This window comes from Parasteatoda tepidariorum, chromosome 6 (genome assembly GCF_982258835.1).
Source record: "Parasteatoda tepidariorum strain Cologne lab strain chromosome 6, Ptep-v5.0, whole genome shotgun sequence".
Classification (NCBI taxonomy): Eukaryota; Metazoa; Arthropoda; class Arachnida; order Araneae; family Theridiidae; genus Parasteatoda; species Parasteatoda tepidariorum.
Window position 1 is genome coordinate 1,092,233 of NC_141760.1, and position 25,153 is coordinate 1,117,385.

The 25,153-nt window shown below is 27.4% G+C and overlaps 1 protein-coding gene across 2 annotated transcripts in view; it reads right to left on the minus strand.

The window, feature by feature from the left end:
• mRNA-cap (RNA guanylyltransferase and 5'-phosphatase mRNA capping enzyme) overlaps positions 1-24,599 on the minus strand; it is a 46,172-nt gene extending 21,573 nt beyond the window's left edge. Inside the window, exons 1-12 of one of the 2 annotated variants that reach the window (XM_071179047.2) lie at positions 24,342-24,599; positions 17,508-17,596; positions 15,700-15,809; positions 15,129-15,232; positions 13,135-13,223; positions 12,975-13,050; positions 12,417-12,447; positions 8,566-8,674; positions 8,396-8,490; positions 6,413-6,442; positions 5,194-5,297; positions 2,769-2,870 (exon numbers count right to left, since the gene is read on the minus strand). In XM_071179047.2, the coding sequence (XP_071035148.1) occupies positions 2,769-2,870; positions 5,194-5,297; positions 6,413-6,442; positions 8,396-8,490; positions 8,566-8,674; positions 12,417-12,447; positions 12,975-13,050; positions 13,135-13,223; positions 15,129-15,232; positions 15,700-15,809; positions 17,508-17,589 (932 nt within the window). In that variant the 5' untranslated portion in view covers positions 17,590-17,596; positions 24,342-24,599. The remainder of the gene's footprint in view (positions 1-2,768; positions 2,871-5,193; positions 5,298-6,412; positions 6,443-8,395; positions 8,491-8,565; positions 8,675-12,416; positions 12,448-12,974; positions 13,051-13,134; positions 13,224-15,128; positions 15,233-15,699; positions 15,810-17,507; positions 17,597-24,341) is intronic. The other variant, XM_016056664.4, reaches the window with a different exon arrangement.
• Between the last annotated feature and the right edge of the window lie 554 nt (positions 24,600-25,153).

The following is a 25,153-nucleotide window of genomic DNA, read 5'->3' on the forward strand; positions in this document are numbered from 1 at the left end:
AAAAGAGTCTTTCGATAGAGACAGAGGATGCTGGTGTTGATTGCAAAAAAAAAAAAGAATTGACAGAAATTTTGTGGAAGCTAGGAATTTTATTTATTTACTTATTTAGTTTTTTTGCTATAATTTTCCACTATTTTTTGATGAAAACTGTTGAATAACAGTGTCAAGCATCATTGATTTTAGAAAGTATTCAGGATCGGAAATTTTGAATGCCATAAAACGTGGCAGAAATTCTGGACGGTGCTTAGAAAGACAGTTTTCTGCTAATTGGTCCTGCTCCTCATTTAAAAATTGTCCCCTTGTTTCGGGATCCAGGATGCATATGCTAATAAATGATGTGGCTGAACAGCCTGATTGAATCTTTTAACAAAATGTTTATGGGGTTCTAATTCACCACACGATAGTAAGTTAATTCATATTTCAACAGCTTCTGAAATTGAAATGTTTTCTGATTGAAGATTTTTTAGAGCTTCAGAAACAATTGATATCTATTTTTCTCAATTGATAGTTTATTGGTAAAGCCCAACATTATTTGATATTTTTGACATATTATTATTAAATTCATTTTGATGTTCAAGAACAATCTCTTCATATTTATGGTAATTATTGGCAAAAGTTTTTACGCGCTTGCAATATGAATACCACCAATATGAATACCTGCAATATGAATACCATATAGTATGATTTGGTCATTGGGTCATCAAGCAGTTTTTTTCATTTGCCCATCCTTGTGCTTGATGCACATTTCTAAAATATTTGTTAACTTCAACGATGTGTCCAATGATAGTATTAGGAAATATTTCTTTTTGAACCAAATTTTTAAAAAAAATTTGCGAAAAAAACCACCAAGTGGGTTTTTTCAAAGTGGGCCCGCTTGGGGAACCCTGATTATATGTATTCTATATTAAGTTTAAATAATGCATTATCACATATTTGAATCTTCTTTATTGTTAAGTACATTATGTTTCATGATTTTTTAACTCAAGAATTTTAAAATATAAATGCAGTAATATAAAAGACACAAGTTTATTAATCTTTTTGTTCTCACACACATTTATTTACTATATTTATTAAACATATGGATATTATACCTATTATAAAATTATAATCTGTAAATATTTATAATCTGTAAATATTTATAATCAGTAAAAACTAAAATTTCATCTGACTTGAGTTAAATAAAAAACTGAAATAAATATTTAATGGTCTTACATGCTTTTATAATAAGATTAATAGAAAGTGAAATTAAAACTACGTATAATTATATAAGATTAATAGAAAGTGAAATTTAAAACTACGTATAATTATAAAGAGTATCAGTTACTTGTCCCATTTGTTTTCAAAGAATTAACCCTAGGAAAATGATTTCATTTTTAGATAAATAATTTCAAAAAATTCTCTTATAAAAAGTTTTAGTTTCTTTTTTTTTTTAAAGCCAGAAAATAAAACTGTTTAAATTTGTTAATGTATCACTTGGTAAAAAAAGAAAAAAATTGTTTCTTTTCAATTTTTTTAAACATATGAATTAATAATAATAACTTGTTTATTAATATATAAAGCATGCAACTATATTCAAAAAATTGATCTTTTCAGACTATATTATTTAAATTATTATTTGATTTAATATCATTAAAATATTACTTTTTGAAAAAACCCACTTAAAGTTTTCAATAGTACCTACTATAAAACTATATGAAGATTCGAGTTTCTTTTACTTTACTAATATTAAAAACTTAATCACATAAATCATGTAACTCTATTTGACAAATTTATGCTGCACAATAAATTATATAAAAGTAAATGCAAAACAATAAGTTTTAGTAAAAAAAAATTTTTTTTTTTGAAAAAACCCACTTATCGTTCCAAGTGGGTTTTTTCAAGGTGGGCCCACCCAATAAAACCCGGGCGGGTTTTTTCAAAGTGGGCCCACTTGGCAAACCCTGTCTAAGAGTCTTATAGTTTGACTTTCTCTTTTTGAATAAAAATTTTAAATAGCTAAATATAAAGCGCACTTTCAAAAAAAGGTATCATGACAGTCATCTAACATATTTTGATTATGTATTGCAGCAATTTTTTCACCCTTATGTAAGAGGTTAATTGTTCGACTTTTTCTTTTTATGGATAAAACTTTTCTTTTCGACAAAACATTTAAACAGCTGAATATAAAGCTCACTTTCAAAAAAAGATATGAATGTTAAATGAACTTCCTTTATTATTTTTTTATTTACATATGACTCTAAAACCAAAAATGCCTCTGCAAACGCTTAGATACTTCAATGATGATACACAAACCCCATAAAAATTTCTTTCCTAATCTTCTGGAAACATGACAATGGACAATGTGCAGACCAACTGGTCTATCGTTTTTCTTTTTTTTTTTGGAGGTGGTAGCTGAAAAACATTTCAACTAGTATTTCTGAATGACACTGAAACATATTACGAAATAGTTATGTATCAAAAACCTTAGACAATTTCTGACTACTTATAATGTACTCTGCTATTTTTTTTCTGCTCATTTCTGACACTATTCACTGCTTCCAAAATTATTTTGCTCATTAAATCCAAGATAAAGTGAAAAATAGTTCCCTAAAATGGCATAATCGAAGACATTTATAGCTCTGTATCAAACAAAATATCCCATTTCGCTGGTTAAATGCAGACAGTCATAAAATTGAGTTATAGTGTATAACTAAGCATATTAGAGTTCAAGAATCTGATAGAGGTAAACTTCAATTTTAGAGATGCAGAAGTATTAAATCTTTTTATACCTATTGCCATCTGCTTTCCAGCTAACTTTGTATGGCTTCAGTGTAAGAAACTTTATATTATTAACATCCATTGATACAGGCTGCAATCCAGGAAATCCAGATCTAAAATCAAATTACACATTAACACAGCAAAAAAAGTAAGCTAAAAAATATGTATGGTTTTTTTCAATTCAAATGACATTAATTATGAACATTGAAGTACATGGAGAGAAAAAACTTCTTCTAAAATGATTATTTTATTGAAAATAAAAAAAATACAGTATTGCTCTAAAATAAAAAGAGGCATTTGGAATTTTTTTGCTAAAAAACTACTAGATTAGAAAGGACAAAATTTTGCTAAACATGAGATTGTCAAGCTTATAATAATATACAATTTAAAAAAAATTAAGTTCACCCATAAAATAAAGGTAAAAAATTTATTTCAGAGTAATTTGAATGTTTTCAAAAAGATGCTGATTTTTTTAATATCATATTTGTACAAGTTCACATGAATATTTTTTATTACAGAAAATTGTTTCCTTTTCTTAATTTTTTTTCAAAAACAAAACTTTGAATGCATATTTTATTTAAATTCCAGAGATTTTTTACCCTAATTGTAAAAGAAATTTCTGCTAAATTACTTTTTACAAACCAGCCCAGTATTCCACAATAATTATATTGCCAAAAAAATGATTAATGTTTAGTTAAAAAAATGAGTTATTTTAATAAAAAGTTTCAGAAAAATGTACAAATGTTTCGTTTCAAATTAAAAGGGAATCAGTTGCAAGTTTTTAACATACATAATTGAACATCATTCAATACGGAAAATTTAAACATCTTGATTTGTTCAAAGGACGATGCATTGTATACTCCAGAAAAATTTTTAATAATTTCTTAATGGTTTCAAATGTGAATGATCTCACAAATAATCTGTTAATTTTTACTCTTTGTGAGAGAACGATTTTCTGTGTCTTGGAATTAACAAGAGATATCTACTTTAAACTATGACTTGATATAGAAAGATTCATATGATGCATTCTATATAACAAACCCAGATTTGTAAATAACATGATAAATGATATATTGTTGATCAATGAAGTATTAACAGGGTGCAGACAGGTATTAACTAAATAAAATACCATCTTAATCTTTGCATTTTTTAAGCGTTTTCTTGCTTCTTATTCTGTTGTAGCACCACCCGTTCAGAAACTTTTGAACCATTTTTTTACTAAAATCTTGATCCCACTATCTTACTATTTGAAATTTCGTTTGAATTCTTTCAATAGAACCAATCAGCTCAATATAATATTCTTCATTGGCAGGTAATTTAGCTTCATTTTAACTACCTATTAATGATTGAATAAATAAAATTTATTTTATCTATTTAAATTATATAAACAAGATGTATGACTTACAAACAAACTTGAAACAAAGTGAAAAATCCTGAGACTTTTATGTGCAAAAAGTTGATATCAATATATTGATTTACATAACCTACATGATTATTATTATTTATTAAACTAAGATTTATGATTAAATTACCTGCCAATGAAGAATATTACACTTTTATAGTAACTAATTTTTTATGCAAGAGATTAGTTCATACAAAAATCATGATTTTAGATTTTAAAATCACACGAATATGAATCACGAAATTTTAAAATTTAAAAATGCAAATCGCAATGTCGGATTTTTAAATTGCACGAATACAAATCGGAATGTTCAAATTTTGAATCACATATAAATACAAAAATATATGTTTGATGCTACAAATGTGTGAATACGACTTGCAATATTGGACTTTAAAAATGCATGAATATGCATTAAAACTAGAGAATACAAATCACAATATTGGATTTTTAAACCACGTGAATATGTTTGATTTTAAAATTGCTTGAATATGAATTGCAACATAAACAGATTTCTGCACAGTTTCAAATATCTGCCAAATCAAAAGAATCGAAATGGAATAAGAATAACATGCATGCAAATGTCTCATCAAAGGAATTAAGCAAAAGTTTCAAAATGTAAACAATATCGCAAAAAATTTAGCCGAATTATAAGGCTTTGATTCGCGGAATTTCGTAAAATTGGTGGGAAAATCACATTTCTCACTCCCAGTTTTTAGACCCGGAAAGATGATAGGAAAAGTCCAGAATACACCCCTGACTTACATACCATAAACACTATATCAGCAGTTAATAAATGTTGAAAGATTTGTTTATGACTCGTTAATGAATGAGAATATCTGATTTGGTTACGTCACTTAATAGGCAAGTATGATTCCTTAACTTCTCCAAGATTTGCTTATGACAGTCAAAGAATTGTTAATGAATGAGAATTTGTGTGCCAGTCAATAGGCAAGTTAACATCTCCAGGCAGTTCCAACTTAATCACATAATGTTTTGACCCATCCATGAATTATCAGAAAAGGCAAAATAATTACTTTTGCCATCCGCACATATCTTGGCATTTGGCTTGAATGACACTTATTTCATAGGAATCAGTGACAGGGGAGACACCAGGCACACCTTCCATGAATACAGGATTCTAAAACAATAGAACAGCAAAGTAAGTAAAAACTAATTCATTTAAGAAAAGACCACCTGTCTATCTCAAGTATTACAATTAAAATATTTCTTTTAAATTTTTCTTCAAAATGTTTTTGATTATAAGTGTTTTATTCAACAGAAAAAAAGGTGGGAAGTAAACATGTGTTCAGAGAATTAATAATGTCCTACTTCCAACTGACTAAAAAATCAATTTCAGTGATGTTAAAAAAATCTTTCAACAGAAATTAGACAAAAACAAAAATATTTTTTTAAAAAAAATCTAAAGACAGACTAAGGTATAAAACTTAACTACTTTTCAAGAAATGCTGGTTTCAGAATTGTATAGCTTTGGCATAAACAATAATTTAAACTTCTAAAATACCACACTACAGTTTTGATAGGTCTTTGTATTTCTTGTTTATAAAAATGATACCAAGTAGAAAAAATAAAAACCATAAATTAATTTGAGAAAAATATCAAAGATAAAAGCATTTGATTGAATTCAGTAGTGAGGGAAAAGGCTACTTAAATGAACACATTTCTATTCCTTTGTTTCTACTTAAAATTGCAAAAAAGCTTTACATTTAACTTAAGATTTTAATATTCTCATACAAATAAAGTTGGGAGGACGAACTGCAACAATTGTAGATTGTTAATATTTAGATGGCTTATATATACGGTTGTCTATAAAAATTCAAAATTTAAAGGGAGGACCTTATTTTAGGAGCTAGCATGTCACAGAATGGAAGGAAGCATAACAGCTCTTTGCTTTTTTGTTAAATTTAACTAAAATATGGAGCAACCAGTGACAATATATTTGTGACAAGTGGTCGGGATTAATATACATATATATGTAGACACACATTCATACACAAATTGACAAGTTTAAATAAAAGTACTTTTATACTTATGTTCTAGTTTTCAGTGGCAGTTTTACACTTGTTAATTATAAGCTACATACTTTTGCTATTATTATGTAGTTTTTATAAAAAAAATTAAAATAGTTTATGTATAGCATATTAGCAAGGAAAGAACGAAACTAATATTGTAACAATAAAAAAAAATCATTTTTTTCTACTACAATTTTTTGAAATTATTACACATTAAACTTACTTTCCCGTTGAAATTGTTTTCATCTACATCCTAAGATAATTAAAAATTCCAATAAAAAGCAGCATGTAAAATAATGCGTTAAGTTTCTTATTAGTTAATGTATTTCATAAAATAAAATTTATCTAAATGTAAAATTAATGTTAGTAAAAATTATTTCAACATTTAACAATTAAAATAATATTGTCGAATTAATAAAATTAATATTATTTTTATCTGAGAATTAAAATAAAAGTATTTTATTAAACAATTCAACAAAATTATTCAGTTACTAGCTTTGTACCACTCACAAACTAATTGATTTGTGGCACTTCAATGCATTTAGAATTTTGTTAATATGACATTTTAATAACTAATAAAAAATAAAATAAAATAACAAATACAGCTCTACTGGATTATTAACTTCAACTAATAACATTGAACAAATTTCTATGAATTCTGGCAAACCCTGAATTAATACAAAAGTCAAAAACAATAAATCTTACAGAATGCAGAGCAATATAAGAATCTCATATAAATAAGTTAAAATATTTAAATATCTTTTTTCAAAAAGATATAGACAAAATGTATAAATATATTAATCAAATTATTTTTAAAGTAATTTATAAATAAAAAAAAAAAGTTTTTTTGTTGTAAAGTTTAAATTTAATTTACACAACAAAATAAGTATTGAGGATTGTAGAAATTTCTTTCATATCATTGCAACTATAATTCATAAATTTCACAAATCTATATAAATCCATGCTGGTAAATCTAAAATCTTAATAGAATTAAAATTTTTTAATACAATCACAATCTAGTCTTGACATATTTATCTATCTATTTGGTTTCAAAAATATCTAAATGACAGGGAAAAAAATTGTTTTTCAGAATTAAAAAGGTTAACAGAATAAAAAAAAAAGTATACAAAAGAAAAAATATAAAAAGACAGAAAAAAATTATTTTTAAAAAAATTAATTTTCAGATGCACCAAAGTTTCTAATAAATTAGTTGTGATTTTAGCATGTAGTGTGTTTACATATTTTCAAAACAATAATTCATCCAAAATAGACCTAAGTGTTGCCAAATTAAATACAGAAATGCCTTAGTGCCATGTAAGACATATGTCCCCCTAGGTATGGGCAGGGTATCTACTACATTTTAGATTTTCAAATTCATGACGAATTCCAAGAATTTTTCATTACTTAACGAAGTTACAATTTTTTCTGACAAAAACACAACAATAAATTTAAAAAAGCATTATAACATTAATTGAAATGATATGTAAAACCAAAACTGTTATACTCTGCATCTTCATATTTATAGAATTTAAATTTAAAAAACAGAGTAAAGATAGAGTTGAAGCAATAAAATAGCTGAAAAAAATACAAAAGCAAATAATTTTTCTTCTTTTTTTCCTGCAAAATTATATTCTAAAGATACTTTTTCAGTTCATCAGAAAGGAAAGAAACATTCCTAATTTTTCTGCTCTCATTTTGAAATAAAAAAAATTCGCCAATGACTGGCTTGCATCAGCTAGAATGATAAAAAAAAATAATAAATAATTAAAAAAATAAATAATTATAAAAATTCTGAAATCACAGAAGTTTAAAAGATAATTTGCTCTAGAAATAATGTTTTTTCTTTCATTCGTAGAAAGAACAACATAATTTTTAAAGAACATGATAAAAAAATTTTATATTTTAATAAAATTTTGTTACAAATTCAGATATTCGGAACCCCATAAAATTTGGGGAGGGGGAATTCCATTTTAAAAATGAGATTTTTCATTGACCTAAATCCATGACTTTCCATGATTTTTTTAAAACGAATAGTTAAAATCATGACATTTCATCACAAATTTTGTTCAATACCGAAATTCATGGCTTTCATGACTTTTCAGGTGCGCAGATACCCTGCATGGGTTTTCGCCCCTCATGAACTGTAAAATTTCCAGATGGCTCACAAGTTGATGAGCAAAAGATCAAAATGAACCCTTTAATTTACCTTTCGATGAAACTCTTTTCTCCTTTTAGCAGGCCTCGTATCATTGTTATCATCTTCAGTGACAAGGCTGCCATCATCTTCGATATTATCTTCCTCTATAATGAATCATTTGTTTTTAATACATTTGTTATAAGAATAACTATGTTACAGTCTCAATGAGCATTCCTTACCATTGCACCATTCTGGAAGAGGAGGGGCACTTATCACAGAACTTACATCATCATATCTTCTGTACAATTCCTTTAAATAGTCAGCTTTGTAAATGCCTGGAGTGCGAGCCTAGTAGGTGGTTAAGCAAAAGATAATTAACTGTTTTCAATAATTATATAAATTCAATATTTCAGACCTATCACAGTAGTTTCGTGAAAAAAGCCGAACTTTGCATGGTAACATAAGATTTCAGAATGTGTTTTCAAAATTACAAATTAAACAATATTAACTGCAAAACAAATGATAAAAATTATTATTTAAAAGAATCATTAAATCGAAAACTATCCCAAAATATATTTAATAAATAGTTTATTAAAATGTATAAAATCTATAAATCTGAAAATAATTTTAACAATTGAATACAACTCAAAATAATATATCTTGTGAACTTACTACAAACAAAAGTAAATAAAATAAAAATAAGATTTAATATTTATCAATATTTTGGGCGATATTTAATTTTAATATTAATAGAATATAAATCAGGGGTGATTGCGAGCCCAAGTCAAAATTCCGGAAAAGTTCTTGAGTTAAAAAAAATAAAAAACAGTTTAAATTGAAAAATTAGAAAAAAATTTAAACAAGGTTTTTTTCCTTTTTCTCAATATTTCTTAGTTTACTTAAAATATATTTAAAATTTTACACATGCCTATACCATTTACACATGCTTATGATGACCTGGAGAAGTAATTAAAATTTACAAATATGTCTTTCATTTTTGAGTTTATGATTATAACAACTATTTACTGATAAAAAATGAATATTAATCATGAATATAAGCTTATAAAGTATCTCTCTGGCTCTCCTTTATAAACAAATAAAATAAACTGTGTTTTTAAGTTCCACCTTTGAAAATTTGATTTCCGGAAACTTCTGTAATCAATGATTTTTTTAAACATCTGGGTCTTTGATTTCCGGAAACTTCCGGATCACTGTTAGCAAAAAATATGTATTTTTTCCGGAGCACAATCAGCCCTGATAAATAGAATTCACACAATTCATTGCATTTTTTAAAATTATATTAATACATTCTTAAGTATATAATTAAATGGATTAAATATTGCAACTCAAATAATATCCATGAAACTTATCACAGAAGTTTCATGGAAAGACAATTTTCAATAAAATCACATGAGTTTAAGAATATGGTGTCAATTGCAATATGATGCAACAGAAAACAAAGTTCTAAAAAAAATCAAGATATTTTCTGAGGCTTTCAACAAATCTATGGCTGGAACCAAAATTAGTAATATTACCATAAATCTATTGCAACAAAACAAAAATTTTAAATAATATTTCATATTTTAAAGATTTCCTTAAAGGGCAGCATAGTTTACAAGCTTTATTCTATCACAGAATATTTTAAAACTGCAATAAATTGATTTAGAGAAGCAAAATATAATTTTAAAATACTTTAATTGTTATTAAAAATTGCAGTAAATATAAAATGTAAAACTTATTATTTACTATTATTATTATTTTACAACAATAACTACAATAAATGTCTGTGATGCCACAATTGGTATTACATATTTCTTTCCTTTTAAAATATATTTTTAAACTTATTTTTCTAATCATATTAATCAAATTATATTTAAATTAAATCAATAAGTTAATCTTTGTAAAAGCGAGCATAAAATATTTTATTTTTTTCTTATCGATCAAGGTAATGGCTAACTTTTTACTCACTAATGTAGAGTCATTAATTCACTGTCTCGACCAAATCGAAAACGAAAATCTACTTATAACTCTTTATTCTTAAATTTCTTACCACAAATATGTTTCTGTTACATGGTTATAATAATTCTCACAGTTTTGTTGGCAATTCGCGATCGCCAAGGTATTTTTCAAACCTAACATTGATTATGGGGGGGAGAGTGACTACATTTTTGGCTATGTTATTTTTCGATAAATCACCAATTTTGGATTCTCATGATTTTACGGTCTGTTGGGAACAATTCAATTACTTTTTAATTTGGCTTTTGAATAGGCAGGTCAAGGGGGATTTGTCTCCCATGGCCTGTCCTTATTAATATTATTATGCAAAATTTATTTAACTGGAAGTCTTATTGATAAAATATAATTTGTATCTCAAGCACTACAAATATTAAATAAAAGTTTTATTTTATTGTGATCCGGTTTTCATCTTCAACTGTTATTTTCATTATCCTATTCTTATCACAATCTTCAATTGGTCAATTATATCTTACAACTACCAACTACACCGAATTCCGTCTGCACAATGGCATGCACATTTTCTAAGACTTTTTTAACTATAAATACATTCACAGATTATTGATAACATGAAAATGAATCTAGCATTATTTCAAAAACGTTTTCGTAATCTTTCTCCGAAACATGACAATGCAAAACAAAATACAAAGGAAAGTCTTATACCCTGAATTCTCTTGACTTTGCAGAAAATAGATAAAGAGCAGAAAATAGGTTTTTCCGGATAATAGGTCTTTAAGGTAAACTAATATCAAAACATCCTTATTCAATAAAAAATAACAAATATACGATAATTAACGTCAATTCCAATCAACAAGGTTTCTGGTGTTGAATTATTTTTGTAGTTTTTGTTACAGATTTCCAAATGTCTTTTTTTTTAAAATCTCGATATTTTAATATGCCATTGTAACATTCATTCATAATTAATTAATTCATTCATAAATTTCATCAAACATTTCAGTTAATAATCATTTCTCAACTCACTCGGTTCGCGGCAATTCCACTCTGAAACCAAGTCGTTTTGCGGATCTTTTTTCGGTACTCATTAAAACAAAATTTCACTTGATTTTCAAAATCTCAATCTTTTAATACAGCATTATTTTGCTAGCCAAACTTCAAATCTCATGTTTTGCACTCAATCATTGATGATTCACCCGCAATCCCACGTAAATTTATGATCGCATTTTTATAAATTATTACTACTGATTTTCATAGTTTTTCAATGCTACATTATCATGCATGGGAAATTTCAGATCACATATTTGGAAAATTACTTTCTATGCACTCAATTTGTGACTATCTCATTGTCCCCATGGTTTTGTCGATTGCATTTGCATCAGCTTGGGATTTCCACGTAGCTTTAAAATTTCAATTTCATTTTTAATCTAATATTATTACATTCCACGAATTCCAAACAGAACTTTTGAATAAACACTTAATGACCTGCTTTAGTCGTGACGGTTTTATCTGAAATCTGCAATTTCTTCGAAATGTGAATTTCTTGTGCACTTTGCAGTTAAAGTGCGTGATTCTTGCCGGTAATGATACTTTTATGAGAGATGTGAGAAAAAAGTAAGCACTTGTGAAGTAAAAGTAAGCATTTTTTCGCACTGTAGTGAAATACCGAATTTCATTTCCGTGATAGCCAATTTCTTTTCATATTGTAGCGGAAATCGGATTAAAATAGAAAAGTCTGAAAATCGTAAAGAAGCAGAAAAGAGTAGGATTCCCATTCCTGCATGTTTTTCTAACAAATTACAAGTGTAAAAAAAAATTTATTTATTTATTTTTCTATTTTGAAAAGGGAAAAAGAGTTTTATTTATTTTTAATGCTACAAAAATGTCCGGAAAAGATATCCTTCCAGTAAACAGATGTACTAATATGGGACTTTATACTGCAATTCATGATTGCTGCAAGCAGAAATATATTCTCAGTTTCGCATAAATAGAAGGATTTTAGTGAAAATTGTTTTCTGAGTTCACGCTCTGGCAATTAAGGTTTTTACTGAAAGTTATACGCCCAATTTTCATGCAAAAATCTTCAAATAGAGATAACAAATATTTTTAAAAAAATACTCACTTGACTGAAAGCAATAACTGCAGCATCAATACTGAAATGCAACAAACATTATTTTAATTTCAAAAAAATTAAAAAAATTAAATGATAACAAGAATATTCCATTTATGAAATGATAAAATTCATAGTTTAATACAAAATCAAAACAAATTAAACGAGAGAGCATTTCCTAAATTGGAGCGGTCAACTTTATACTGTAAATATTCCATAGAACAAAAAACCAGTATCTTACAAGATATCTTCGTATTCTACGGGAGCGATGTTAAGCAATTACTGAACAACAAATGCTAGCAATAGGTTGACCAATTTATATTATGTAATAGCATAGCAAACATATTTCATGAAAATATAAATCTGTTTACGTCTTAACTATAAGAATGTAAGTCACTATTTTTTAACTCTGTGATTTTCAATTCAAGAATGAAGAATTTATAATTTATTCTAAGCTACATAACTTAGTTTTTTTTCTCCAATGATTACAGCCAGAAGAAAGTTTTTGATATTGCTAAAATATTATTACAACACAATTTATTTAAAAATATAATATAGAAAATATATTACCCCCATGATAGATTTTCAATTAAGTACGATATAATAAGGAATCCGCTGCGATTAAAACCATGAGTGCAATGGACACCTAACAAAGAAAATGAAAACATTCAAGATGTTTCTTAAGCAACATTTAAGAAAGAAATAAAATGCATTATTCATTAGTACTTGCCTATAATGTCTAAGGGATTATTTGCAATGAACCTCTGACATATTTGAATGAATGTTTTAGTCTGTTCTACTGATGGACATTCCCCATGCCTGCAAAACAAAAACTATACTACTTTCTATGCACAGTGTTTATACAGAATAAAAAATAAATTTTAAATAGAATAATAACAAAAACTTATTATATACAAAAGCAACAAAATTTAAAATAAGTCCTTCTCTGAGTATAGAATTGGGCAATTGTTTTGTAAGCTTTTTCTTTTCTCTTCCTGATTAATAGAAAAAGAATGGATAATTGGTTCAATATGTATAATAGATTTGATAATGGATTCAGTGAGAGTAATGTTTATGGTGAAATGTAATTTCTTACTAATTAATAAACATAAATTGGTAATAAAAAAACAAAAATACTCTAAATTGAAAAGACAGGTAACTAAAAATATTAAAATTCTTATCATAAGTAATCGATTCATATGACACTTTACTAACAAATTTTGTTTCTAATCATAATAAAAATTAAATAGTAAATTAAAATGTCTTGTTTCTTTTTTTAATTTTATGTAAACTTGTGAAGATAACTTGCTTGGCAATAATATTTGTTAAGATTATTTACTTAAATAATGATCTGCATTCAAGAAGAAAAATGCGTAATTAATGTACAGAACATTAACATAACTATCAAATAGACTTTTATATAATTACAGCTGTATGTTATTGGCATATAATTATAGCTGTATATTATTTAACCTTGTTGCTATATGCTAGCTCAAGGTAGCCAGACTACAATTTTTGTTTGCTACTATTTTTATGAAAAATATGAACAATTTTTAATATCATAACAAATGTAGCATGAATAACTTTCTTGTGAATTGAAATTTTTGAAAGAACTGAAACATATTTATTACAAAAAATTTCAATATTTGTGTAAAATAAGCTTGCCATAAGGTTTTAAAGACTTCTGTTACAAATTTCTGCCTGATTAAAAGAGGGGCGTTGTAATCACTCACAAAAATTCTGTAATCACTACTTGGGTGGCAGACAATGGGAAGGAATGGATGACTTATTGGGAAGCCCTAAAAATACTGTACCAACATATTGTTTATCTATTGTTAAATTTGTTTGTTACCTCTTTAGTCAATACCTTCATTCACCATTAAACAGGGGTGATTGCGAGCCCAAGTTATAATTCCGGAAAATTTCTTGAGTAAGAAAAAAAAATAATTTTTAAATCGAAAAATTAGAAAAAAAATTTAAACAAGGTTCTTTCCTTTTTCTCAATACTTCTTAATTTACTTAAAATATATTTAAAATTTTACACATACCTATACCTTTGCACATACCAATGATCACTTGGAGAAGTAATTGAAATTTACAAATATGTCTTTCTTTGTTGAGTTTATGATTATAATAACTATTTACTGATAAAAAAAATGAATATTAATCTGGAATATAAGCTTATAAAGAATCTGGCTCTCCCATACAAACAAATAAAATAAACTGAGTTTTTAAGTTCCACCTTTGAAAATTTGATTTCCGGAAACCTTTGTGATCAATGATTTTTTTAAACGTCTTAACCTTCGATCTCCGGAAACTTCCGGATCACGGTTAGCGAAACATCCGGAAATCCGGATTTTTTCCGGAGCACAATCAGCCCTGATTAAATCAACAACTTCACTCTCCTCCTTTTAATATAAGAAATGCCTCTTTTACACTTTATGTTTGTCTATCTTTGAGAAGTTGCCTCTTGAAGAAAAATGTGGATGGCAATTTGATTGAAAACACATTTTACAAGACAAAATGGACCCTTTTCATGGGTACAAAATGAATTTTTATGTAAACAATTTTTGGAATGTGTAACAATGAGTTAAGATTGAACTCTTGTTTCCTTTAAAAACTGAGATGATTTAAAAACTGCTCAATGAAAGAGCCCGTTAGATAACAAACCATTCAATCATAAGTTAACAAATCATTTACATTAATTAAAGGAAGATAACTTACCCACGGCATTGAAGTTTTACATATTTTATATCATGACCTTCCACTTCATTTTTGTCATAAAATCTAGTAGTATTTGTCAAGTCAATCCATAAGCCCAGTTTTACCTATTTATTTTAAAAAAGAAATGTTTTTAGATTATTTATAGCAAAATGTTAAGTAAGTTAAAAGATGATAATTATAGAACTCTAGTTAATAGCTTATAAACCATTGGCAAAATTCAGTTAAAATTGGTATAAGGAAAAACTTAATTAAAAGAAACTATGCTTAGTTAAAATAAGTGTAGGACATATTGAATTTCTTATTTAAGCTAGCCCACAAATATTTCGGTTTATTTTTCAAGAAAAATGTCGAAATACAGCACTTATCTAGAATTTCGATTTAAAAAAATTTTTTGAAGGTAATTTTCAAATTTTTAGTTACTTAAAATTTTTGAGAATTTGCGAAAAATATAGAGACAATCGACGTTTTAGAAGTTTTAATCATCAATTAAAATATATATATATTGATATTAAATTAAAAAAATGATCATTTAAATAAAAATTAACACACAATAAAAAATAAATTCACTTACTTTATGACTAGATACAGAAGCAATAAGTGTTGAAGGGTAGAAGACACACTCAGGAGGAATTTGGGAATCATACGATTCATCTAAAGGCGTCTTAAATGCTATGAACTTATCTGCAACGAACAAAATGTATGAAATCACCACTCTATACAAATAGGCTATTTTCAGGTACTCACAACAAGAAAAAAAATTGGGTCAGAAATTTCTAATTTTTTTGTAATAAGATAAAGAAGAAGGTACAACACAAGAAAAATATTGCAGTCAAGCTTAATGTTTTGAAAAATACAAAATTTATCATAAGTTTTTATTAAAGTGAGGAAAGGACAAAATGATATGACAATAATAATCTGTTGTTAATATATAATTTTAATGAATATATTTAAGTATATAACAGACCTTCGCTGCTTTCAAATCGAACAACAAATGTATATTTTTTTAACTAGTTGTTAAAACCATCCCTCACAAAAGTGTCATTGTTCCACAGTGAGGAACTGATAATAATGAGGATTAATAATTTAACGTTATAAATTTAAATGAAGGAATGAGAGTGTCATTCATCCAATATGCTTATTCAGTTTCATTTTACGCATTGAAAAATTTCTCCCAATTTACTGAATTTCGTTTCGCACTTTTATCAGAACATGCTTTTAGAACATGTGTGTAGCATAGCTACCACTACAATTATTCAATTCTAATTCACTAACATATAAAGCATGTTAACTCGATACTATCTCGGGGTACGTTTTCACAGATGAAGGCTGACATCGTCAATAAGCATTTGCCTTACATCGGTGACCTGCGGACATGATTTGAACATGCCTACCCCATAAAAACGCCCACCTCGATATAACCCCATAAAAACGCCACCATCTCTCTACTTTGATGGATGAAACACAGTAAACAATTGATCAATCACTGAGACATTGTCCTCCTCACGCCGTTGCAACCCAGTCTCGATCACACACAGGCCTGTGCACACTCGACTGCTCAAAGCAACATAGGAGAGACCAAGCGATCAACCTCGACCTTAATACTGCTCTCGTGACTAGCGCTCAAAATCCAATGATCTTAATACAGCTCACACAACCAATGCTCGAAGTCCAGTGATCTTAATACAACTTTCCCAGTGTCTCACAAAACAGCGATGAATCAACTAGTGAGATCCATTTATCAAATTCCATTCCAGATAAAATTCTGGTGGGGAAGTATTGTAGTTGCAGCTACCACTACAATTATTAAATTCAAATTAACTAGTATATAAGAGATATTAACTCGATTCTATCTGGAGGTATCTTTAGATCGATGACGGTCAACATTTTCGGTAGCCTAGCCTCATAATGTGCACTGTTTCTATTTAAATAATAATGACATCAATCTGAAACATTCTGAATAGCTATGAGTGAGAAAATCATATAAATTTAGAGTTTCAAACCCTTTTATTTATTTATTACTAAATAAAAACTCATTTAAAAATCAAAAAATTAACTTAATACATAAAAATAACTCTACAGCTGTTAATTTTAAAAGATAAAACAAGACAAGCAAAAATACTTCAGAGGTAATATTTTTTTTTTTTTTTGTATTTATAGGTGGTAGGAGTGGATAAGTGAATGAGATTTCACAGGTTTAAAAATTAATAAAAAAAAATTTTTTTTTTCAAATACCTCAAACTTATGAGATAATGCAATAAAGACATCTCGAACTATATACTTTTTTCTATAGAAAAACTTAAATATCCTTCATTTTAGCTTATTTGTAGAGAATTACCCCAATAACTATAACAAAGATAAGTGAAACTAATAATAGAGAACCTGCTATAAGATTTCCTTTTCTTGGGCAATGCAACCATCTTGGAGGGGGTCCTAAATCTTTCTTCCTGTGACGGTCACCCATTCTAAATCTAAAATTGAAACAAAACGTACATTCATGAGGTATTGATGTACAAAAAGTCCATTTTTTAAAATACCACAAACACTCGAAGTAAAAGACATTTTTATCTCACTAATTTCGACTGTTTAATATTCGATGCAACTACAGTGCTGCACCCATAACATAGAAAGTCCTATCTAAAAAGAACAAGTTTTACAAGAAGTAAGGAAAACAAATTGTTTTACCTAAGTCTAACAAGGGTTAATGCAAATTAAATTTCAATATAACTTATTATTATACAAATAGATTTAGAGCTTTCTGATATCATAAAAAGTTGTATTTTTAGAACAATTAAAAAACGTTTTAGAAAAAAACATTGCATTTATAAAAAAGTTTTAGTTAGAGACTTCTAATATCTCAGAGCAGAATGATAAAATTAAAATAAATGGATTAAAACCAATGCTTAAAAATTTTCATCAACATAGCTTCTGATACATATTATACATATTTATAGATTATACTAATTAGAAACTCACAAACAAGAAATAAAGGCAGAATATGAGTAGATTAGGCTTTAAGCCTTATCTACTCAAATTCATTAAAATTTCTTTTGGAACTTTCATCTCCACAGTTTTTTATAGCTTGCTCACTACAACAAATTATAAATTTTTTTAATAAGAAACTGCAGAAACGAAAAGAAAGCAAGCTTACTTCTTTTTTATTATTATCAATGGATAAATTTTAAAACAAATTTATTCAAATTCACTAAAATGTCACTTAGAACCAACATTCACATAGCTTTTCAAATATTTGCAATGGTTCTTAATGTTCCCAATATTACTGTAGAGACAATAGTATTATGTTTTCTAGTGTTTTCTATATAATTTCATTACTTTATGCCAGAAAAAAATGAAACATTTATTCTTACTATGACTTCAAAATTTATTTGATAGATACTCATAACTTTAGTAGTTACTAGGGTGTCGCGCTTTTCAAAAAAACATTATTTTTTTTTGGAATGAAGTATAATACCTGGCAAAAGCGGCCAATTCACATGGGCATTATCGATATATTTTTTTCCAAATCAAATTATATTTTTTGTAAAAAATATAATCTCAAAATTTTGATAAAAATCACCTAAATTTTCTCTCATTTTAGTTAGGTCAAAACACTTACATAAGTGAGCTAGGAATTTTCTTTGCATTAAAAACTTATTTTTAATCCTTAAATCCTCTCAGCAAAGTTGAAATGGAGTGCATATTGGGTACAGACTTGCTCACTTGATCCAGTGATTCAAGATCTACGTAGGTGGCTACACTTGATCCCTTACTATTCCTACCGACCACTAACCAATCACTTAACTAATTTAAATAACATTTTCAGGCAAAATTTTCAAAAACTTGGATTTTAATAATAATTTTAGAAGAGCTTGTCGATAAAGTAAAGCTGGTCATAAAATGCAATCTCTAGGGTCACAATCAAAAGTCTTCTTCTATAACGAAATTCAAGTCTTACTTTTGCCCTGTGTGGTAATGAATTGCTGCAAAGGCTATTTTGGCTTTTACAATATTGTCAGGAATTGAAAATGTGTCAATGAGCTATTTGTTTAATACAATTTTCATTTCCGAGCAGTTCCTGAGTTAGCAATAGACACTTGAGTGATCTCCAATTGAAACATTTCAAAAATATTTGATTTATCTAATATTTGACATTATGTTATAACATTAATATATAACATAAATATTATAGCATTAATATCACCTTATATTTTGTTTAGAGTTTCTAATATTTGCGTTGCTTTAAAGTTTAGCTGTGGGATGTCATATCAAATAAAAAGATTTTAGAAACCTCTATTGTTGAGAGTATTTTTCGTAACGGACATCAATCATCAGAAGAATATCACCTGGGTGGGCAAAGTATGCTCTTGTTTAAGGGGATTTACTTGCTATTTAAACATAAAGAGACTACACATCAGGATTTACAATATCTGTTTTTTTAAGAAAAAAAACCAGCCTATATGAGTTTTTCTGGGTTTTTCCAAGAAAAGAGACAATTTTGTAGAGAGATAAGTAGATTTCCTTCAATATATTCAATAAGCATACTTATATATAGACGCCCGGTGGCTGAGCGGTAGCGCTTCGCGCTGTTGTGCCACAGGTCCCTGGTTCGATCCTCGGGCCGGGCAAGGTTGACTCAGCCTTTCATCCCTTCAGTGGGTTGATAAATGAGTACCAAGCATGCTTGGGGACTAAACACTGGGGGTTTCGCATTCGACTGACCACTTAACCGGAACATCTGCTCCTGCACCCCAGAGCCCAAAGGTCAAGAAAACTGAGATGGGCACAGTAGGCCTTGGCACTCTATGGGCTGTCGCGCCGCTGAGTTTAGTTTATACTTATATATACTAAATAATAGAATAAGATACAGTATATACTGATAAAATATTACTTGATTATTATGAAAAGAATTAATAAAGAAATGGTTAAGAGAATGTGAGTAATTTTTTCTGTTTCTAAATGCATAATGATAAAGTTACTGAAATTATTCTTTGTAAAATGAAATGTTTAATGTATTATATGATTAATTTTAAGTTATAAATATACATTCATGAAATGAAATGTGCATAATGTTTTATAGCTTATGTTATGGTTCACATGCATTTTTCAATGTATGACTTCTTTATTTTATCTTTCATCTTTATTATACTTTTTGCTTTTGAAATAAATAGAAAGAGATTTTTATAATTACTCTAAGCTTATAATTAAAAAATTTAATAAATAGGCAGAAATACTCATTAAATTTAAATAATAATTATGTAAGAACAATCATATCATGAACAACCAGTAACTACAATATGCATTTACATTTCATTAATAAATAATACTATCATATATTCATGATATCACTTAATCTTTCTTTTATAATGAACAAAATTTTTATCAAATAAAATACTAGCAAACAAAAATAAGATTTAAAAATAATAAATAAAATGCATTTTTGGTATTCCTTCAAATGTAAAATATAAACTTAACCTCAATCATCATAACAATTTCATTAAACAAATAAATTTAAAATGTCAGAAAAAATATCTCATTGAATTATATAAACATAAATAAACTGTTTCCGCTTTTCAACCCTTATGCAATTTTATAGTTTGAACTAGAAATTAGAAAGTATTCTTTCCAGTCATAAGAGAAACAATTAGATGAGATGTTTTGGCTCTCAAATTATATTCTAAATTATGGTTTTCAACCAAATTATAACTTTTAAATTCTAACTTAATCATTAAATATGAACTGTTTTGGGAAAGGTACAGTAAAATTTTTGAAAACACTGTAATAAAGCTTTTAGAGTGAGCAGTGCAATAAGACTTACAATAAAATGAAAAACATAAGAGTATATTATATACAATGCAGTTTATATGAGGACACCATTTTTGGTTCTGGTATTTGAAATCATTGATATATTTAACAAAAACTCTGAATTATCAGACAGTAATCTATTCTTACATTCAGGATAAATGCACTCTCCCAGTTAATGTTCATTTCGCTATGATGGCTTATATTAGTTCTCCTGTCCACGAAAATGTGCCTAATAAGGTTTTGAATGCTCGATAAGACGAGTTTGAGAATCTAAAATGGTGTGTGATAAATAAATCTGTGCAAAAATGGTCTTTCACCATCTTTCAGTGTTACAGGATTGCAGTAGAGGGAACAATAAAGTTAGTAGCAGAAACAGTCTTTTAAGTATACTGCTGTGATACTAAAAACGACGTCAAAAGGCTGACTTATCTTTTTCAGCAAGCACTACCATCATTTCAATCAAAATCCCACAATTCTGCCAAAAATAGAGATAGACTTAAATAAAATGAAAAACTTCTTGTAAACACAAAATCTCCATTAAAAAAACTTTCTACCAGCAATTATAATTAAGTCTTAAATATCGCAATATTAATTAACTCTCGGTTTCAATTCCGTCGTCATCACCTATTTTGGCAAAAATTTTATGAAAATCACTGATTTTTTAAAAAATGTTTTAATACTTTTATAGTTCTAGATGGTTTATTATACATACCAGCGTACCTGATAGTCAAATGCGATAGCGTAATCACGAAAAAGTGTGGCTATCTGAAGCAAAAGAAGTAATTTTCATATCAATTTCTTGAAGATTGACCTGCAGGCTAGGATTGGGAAATTAAGGCTTTTTTTTTTTTTAAATGAGTAATACTACAACCTTTTCAACAATGTTGAAAATTATTTATTGCGGGGTAAAATAATGAATTTTGACCCTTTTTTTGCTTACAATGAATAATACTAAAAATTTCCTGAAATGGTGACAAAATTTTTAGGAATGGCATTTGTGTATATTACACATATCCGGAGATTCAAATTCTGAAGATTTAGAGATTAAGCATGCCTTTTTTGTGTTTGGTTTGTTGGGTTATATTGGTGAAGAAGTCCTAGGTTTATAGCCATCTAAATCACTTGGCAAGTATCATTGGCTAATTAAGAAAAAAACAACAGCATCTTGACCAAATTTATACTTCATTTCAATAGCCATCTTTGTTCCTTTAAGGGTATTTAACTTGATTTTTAAGGATAAAAGTAAGTTTTTAATGAAAGAAGTATTGACTAACTCAGTCATATGACCTTTTTATTCTAACAAAAATTAATAAAAATTTTGGTGCTCTCAATGGAAATTTTGAAGTCAAACTATTCAGAGAAGATATTTGATTTGAAAAATATATATCTGCAATATCCATATGGATTGACCACTTCTGATGGGTGTTACATTATTCTATTAAAAAAATTTTTTAAAACGAGGCACCCTAGCAGTTACAGACATTATATGCACACTTCAAATAATTTATTACTAGATAGATTTGACTAGGTTTCTGACTGAAATACTTACTGTCAAAATTTTGCAAGAATTTAATCCAAACTTATCCATAAATTAAAATTTTAATTGTTTTTATTTTTCCTTTTAGTTCCACAAATTAACTTCATTTTCAAATGGTTGAAATCCCTTACATAAAATTATTTATTGTTAAAAAATTTAAAAATAAAATAGTAAAAAAAGTTAACAAGTTAAAACAGAGGTAAAAACTATAAAAATTTGAATGATTCTTAGCCCAAAAATTTTATAGAATCTTCTTATAACACTCGAGAAGTAATTCCTAAAATAATTTTTGTTGCCCAGACATATTAGATATCCTTGTATTTCAGAGAAATTGGAGGCCGATTCTAATAAACTGGGGTGTAGTGGGACCAAAACGCACAAGTACTAAATTCTGGTACTTTTTGAGTAATGGAACACAATACTGGATTTTAATGGAATATCATTCCTTTTTCCAGGATGGCCACTCATATCAGGTTTTAAATTTCTCATAATTCCCAGGTAAAAATCTAAAAATTTCCAAGTTTGCGTGAATTTTTTTTTTTACCAAGTGTAGGATGGGTACTTATAAAGTGCTAATGATGCATTTTATTTAAAATGTCATTTTTTAAATAGATAATCCTGAAAAAATAATTAGCATATATTATTTTTTTAACAACTTAGCAAGATTTTGTGTTTCATTTTTAAAGTTTTAATGCTTTGGTACAACATTAATTTTTAAAAAAAATAATAGTTGTGTTGTTGATGTTTAGCAAGAAGAATATATTGTCTGTATTGAATAAAAAATTTTTTTAATGCGTTACTTTTAGTAGTATTTGCACATAGGGCATCAAATGGCAAATACAGATTGACCCAAAAATTCTTGGATAAGTATTGTCTAAGATAGTTTTACAAAGTCAAAAATAATAATAAGTCCAGGCGATCATACATCAGTGTATTTTTAAATTTATTTATGCTTTGAAATTTAACAATTTATTTACATATTTATTGAGCCATTTTACTCTATTTTGTCCAAATTGTGCTCGCTACAAAATTCATTGATCATATTTTCTTTAAACCAATATCTAAAGTCAAATGTGTAAATAATGTTGTTTGTTTAGAAGTAGCACTATTAATTACAGTGATAGTCATTATTTAAAAAAAATTCCACAAATACAAAAATTATTTACAAAATTGTTGAATTTCTTGTAGCATACTTTATGGACTAAAGCTAGATAAAAAAAAAAAAAAAGATAGAAAGCTATGAAAAAAAGCTAAAAAATTTTGAATGTCATTATTTTTGTTTATTTCCTATAATTATATGAAATCAAAATATTTAAAGACTTACAATCTATCAACACACTTTTTTAGTTTAGATTAGTTTCCTCAGTTCCCATACATTCCTTAGTTTTTTACTAGCTTTTTAGGGAAATACAAGAATGATAGCTTCATGATAAATAAATGCACATTGTTCACATAAATATTCCTATATTTAGGTATGTAACACAGCTCTTATTTTTATTCAACTTCTGTTTTAATGTATCTAATAAAGTATCTAATTTCAAACATTTTAATTTCAATCCACCATCAGCCTGCTTTTGTACATCATTCATAACTTTAATGTTTTAATACATCTAAATAATTTACTTAAGACTATACTTTTCGAAGATACAAAGAAATTAACATATCTTTAAATTAAATGTGCATAAAAAAAGTGCAGTAAAATTAGAGGAAACGATTAAAATCAATGTTAAAAATAGTTTTAAACAAATTATGTAATGTAGCTGTTAAATATGAAAAACACAGCCGATTAATATAATGTGTTTCTTTAATAGGATATGAGAAAATAATGCATTATGAAAAAACTCATATCAAAACTAAAGAAAATTTATAAACTTAACCTTTTTTCTTTTAAAAGCAATTAACTTTCATCAGTTATACCGAAGTGTCTGATGTCGCGTATCTTAATTTATGGCATATTCAGTCAAACAAATTCCCAGAACCACAAGATGTGAAAATAAAATAGTATGCCGATAGGTTAAGCAATAAATATTTACTAAATTAATAAAAATATTAGGAAGAAATTCGTATTGGGAACGATGTACACAACTATTTACACACTTCAATGTTTTGACTCGAAAAGAACAACGCTTCCGACTGATTATTTTCGTACATATATTTTCTTAGAAATAGATGAGGCCAAAACATAGGTTGAAATGTTAAAAACAAAGTAGGGTTAAAAGGCTACTAACGTACTAAAAGATTACGCAAAAATTTTTAAAACAAGAATATGTCTTGAAGCAGACGACGTAAAAATATTTATAAAAAGTAAAACAATTAGAACTCGCGATCGCAACGCTCGAGTACGCCCTCTAGCAGGAGCCTGTAAATATCAGACATTAATTTATCACGTTTTCATTTAGTTCCATCAAAATCATCGGCAGAATCAGACGCCATTTTCTTAGCAGCAAATAAGAATGAAAATTTCCCTAAGAAAAAGCCGAAGAACTTGAAAAAACTCTCCAGAATATTGGGATATCTTTCAGACCCAGAACGCGCCGAATATTCGAAGAAAAATTTCTTAATGATTTTTAACTTCTATTATCAACAAACGTGCAACTGATATCTTCCGATTTCGCTATCACATACTGTTATAGATGTGTGTATTAAGGTAAAATGCATTTCTTCTGTCTTCAATTCATTACAAATTAAA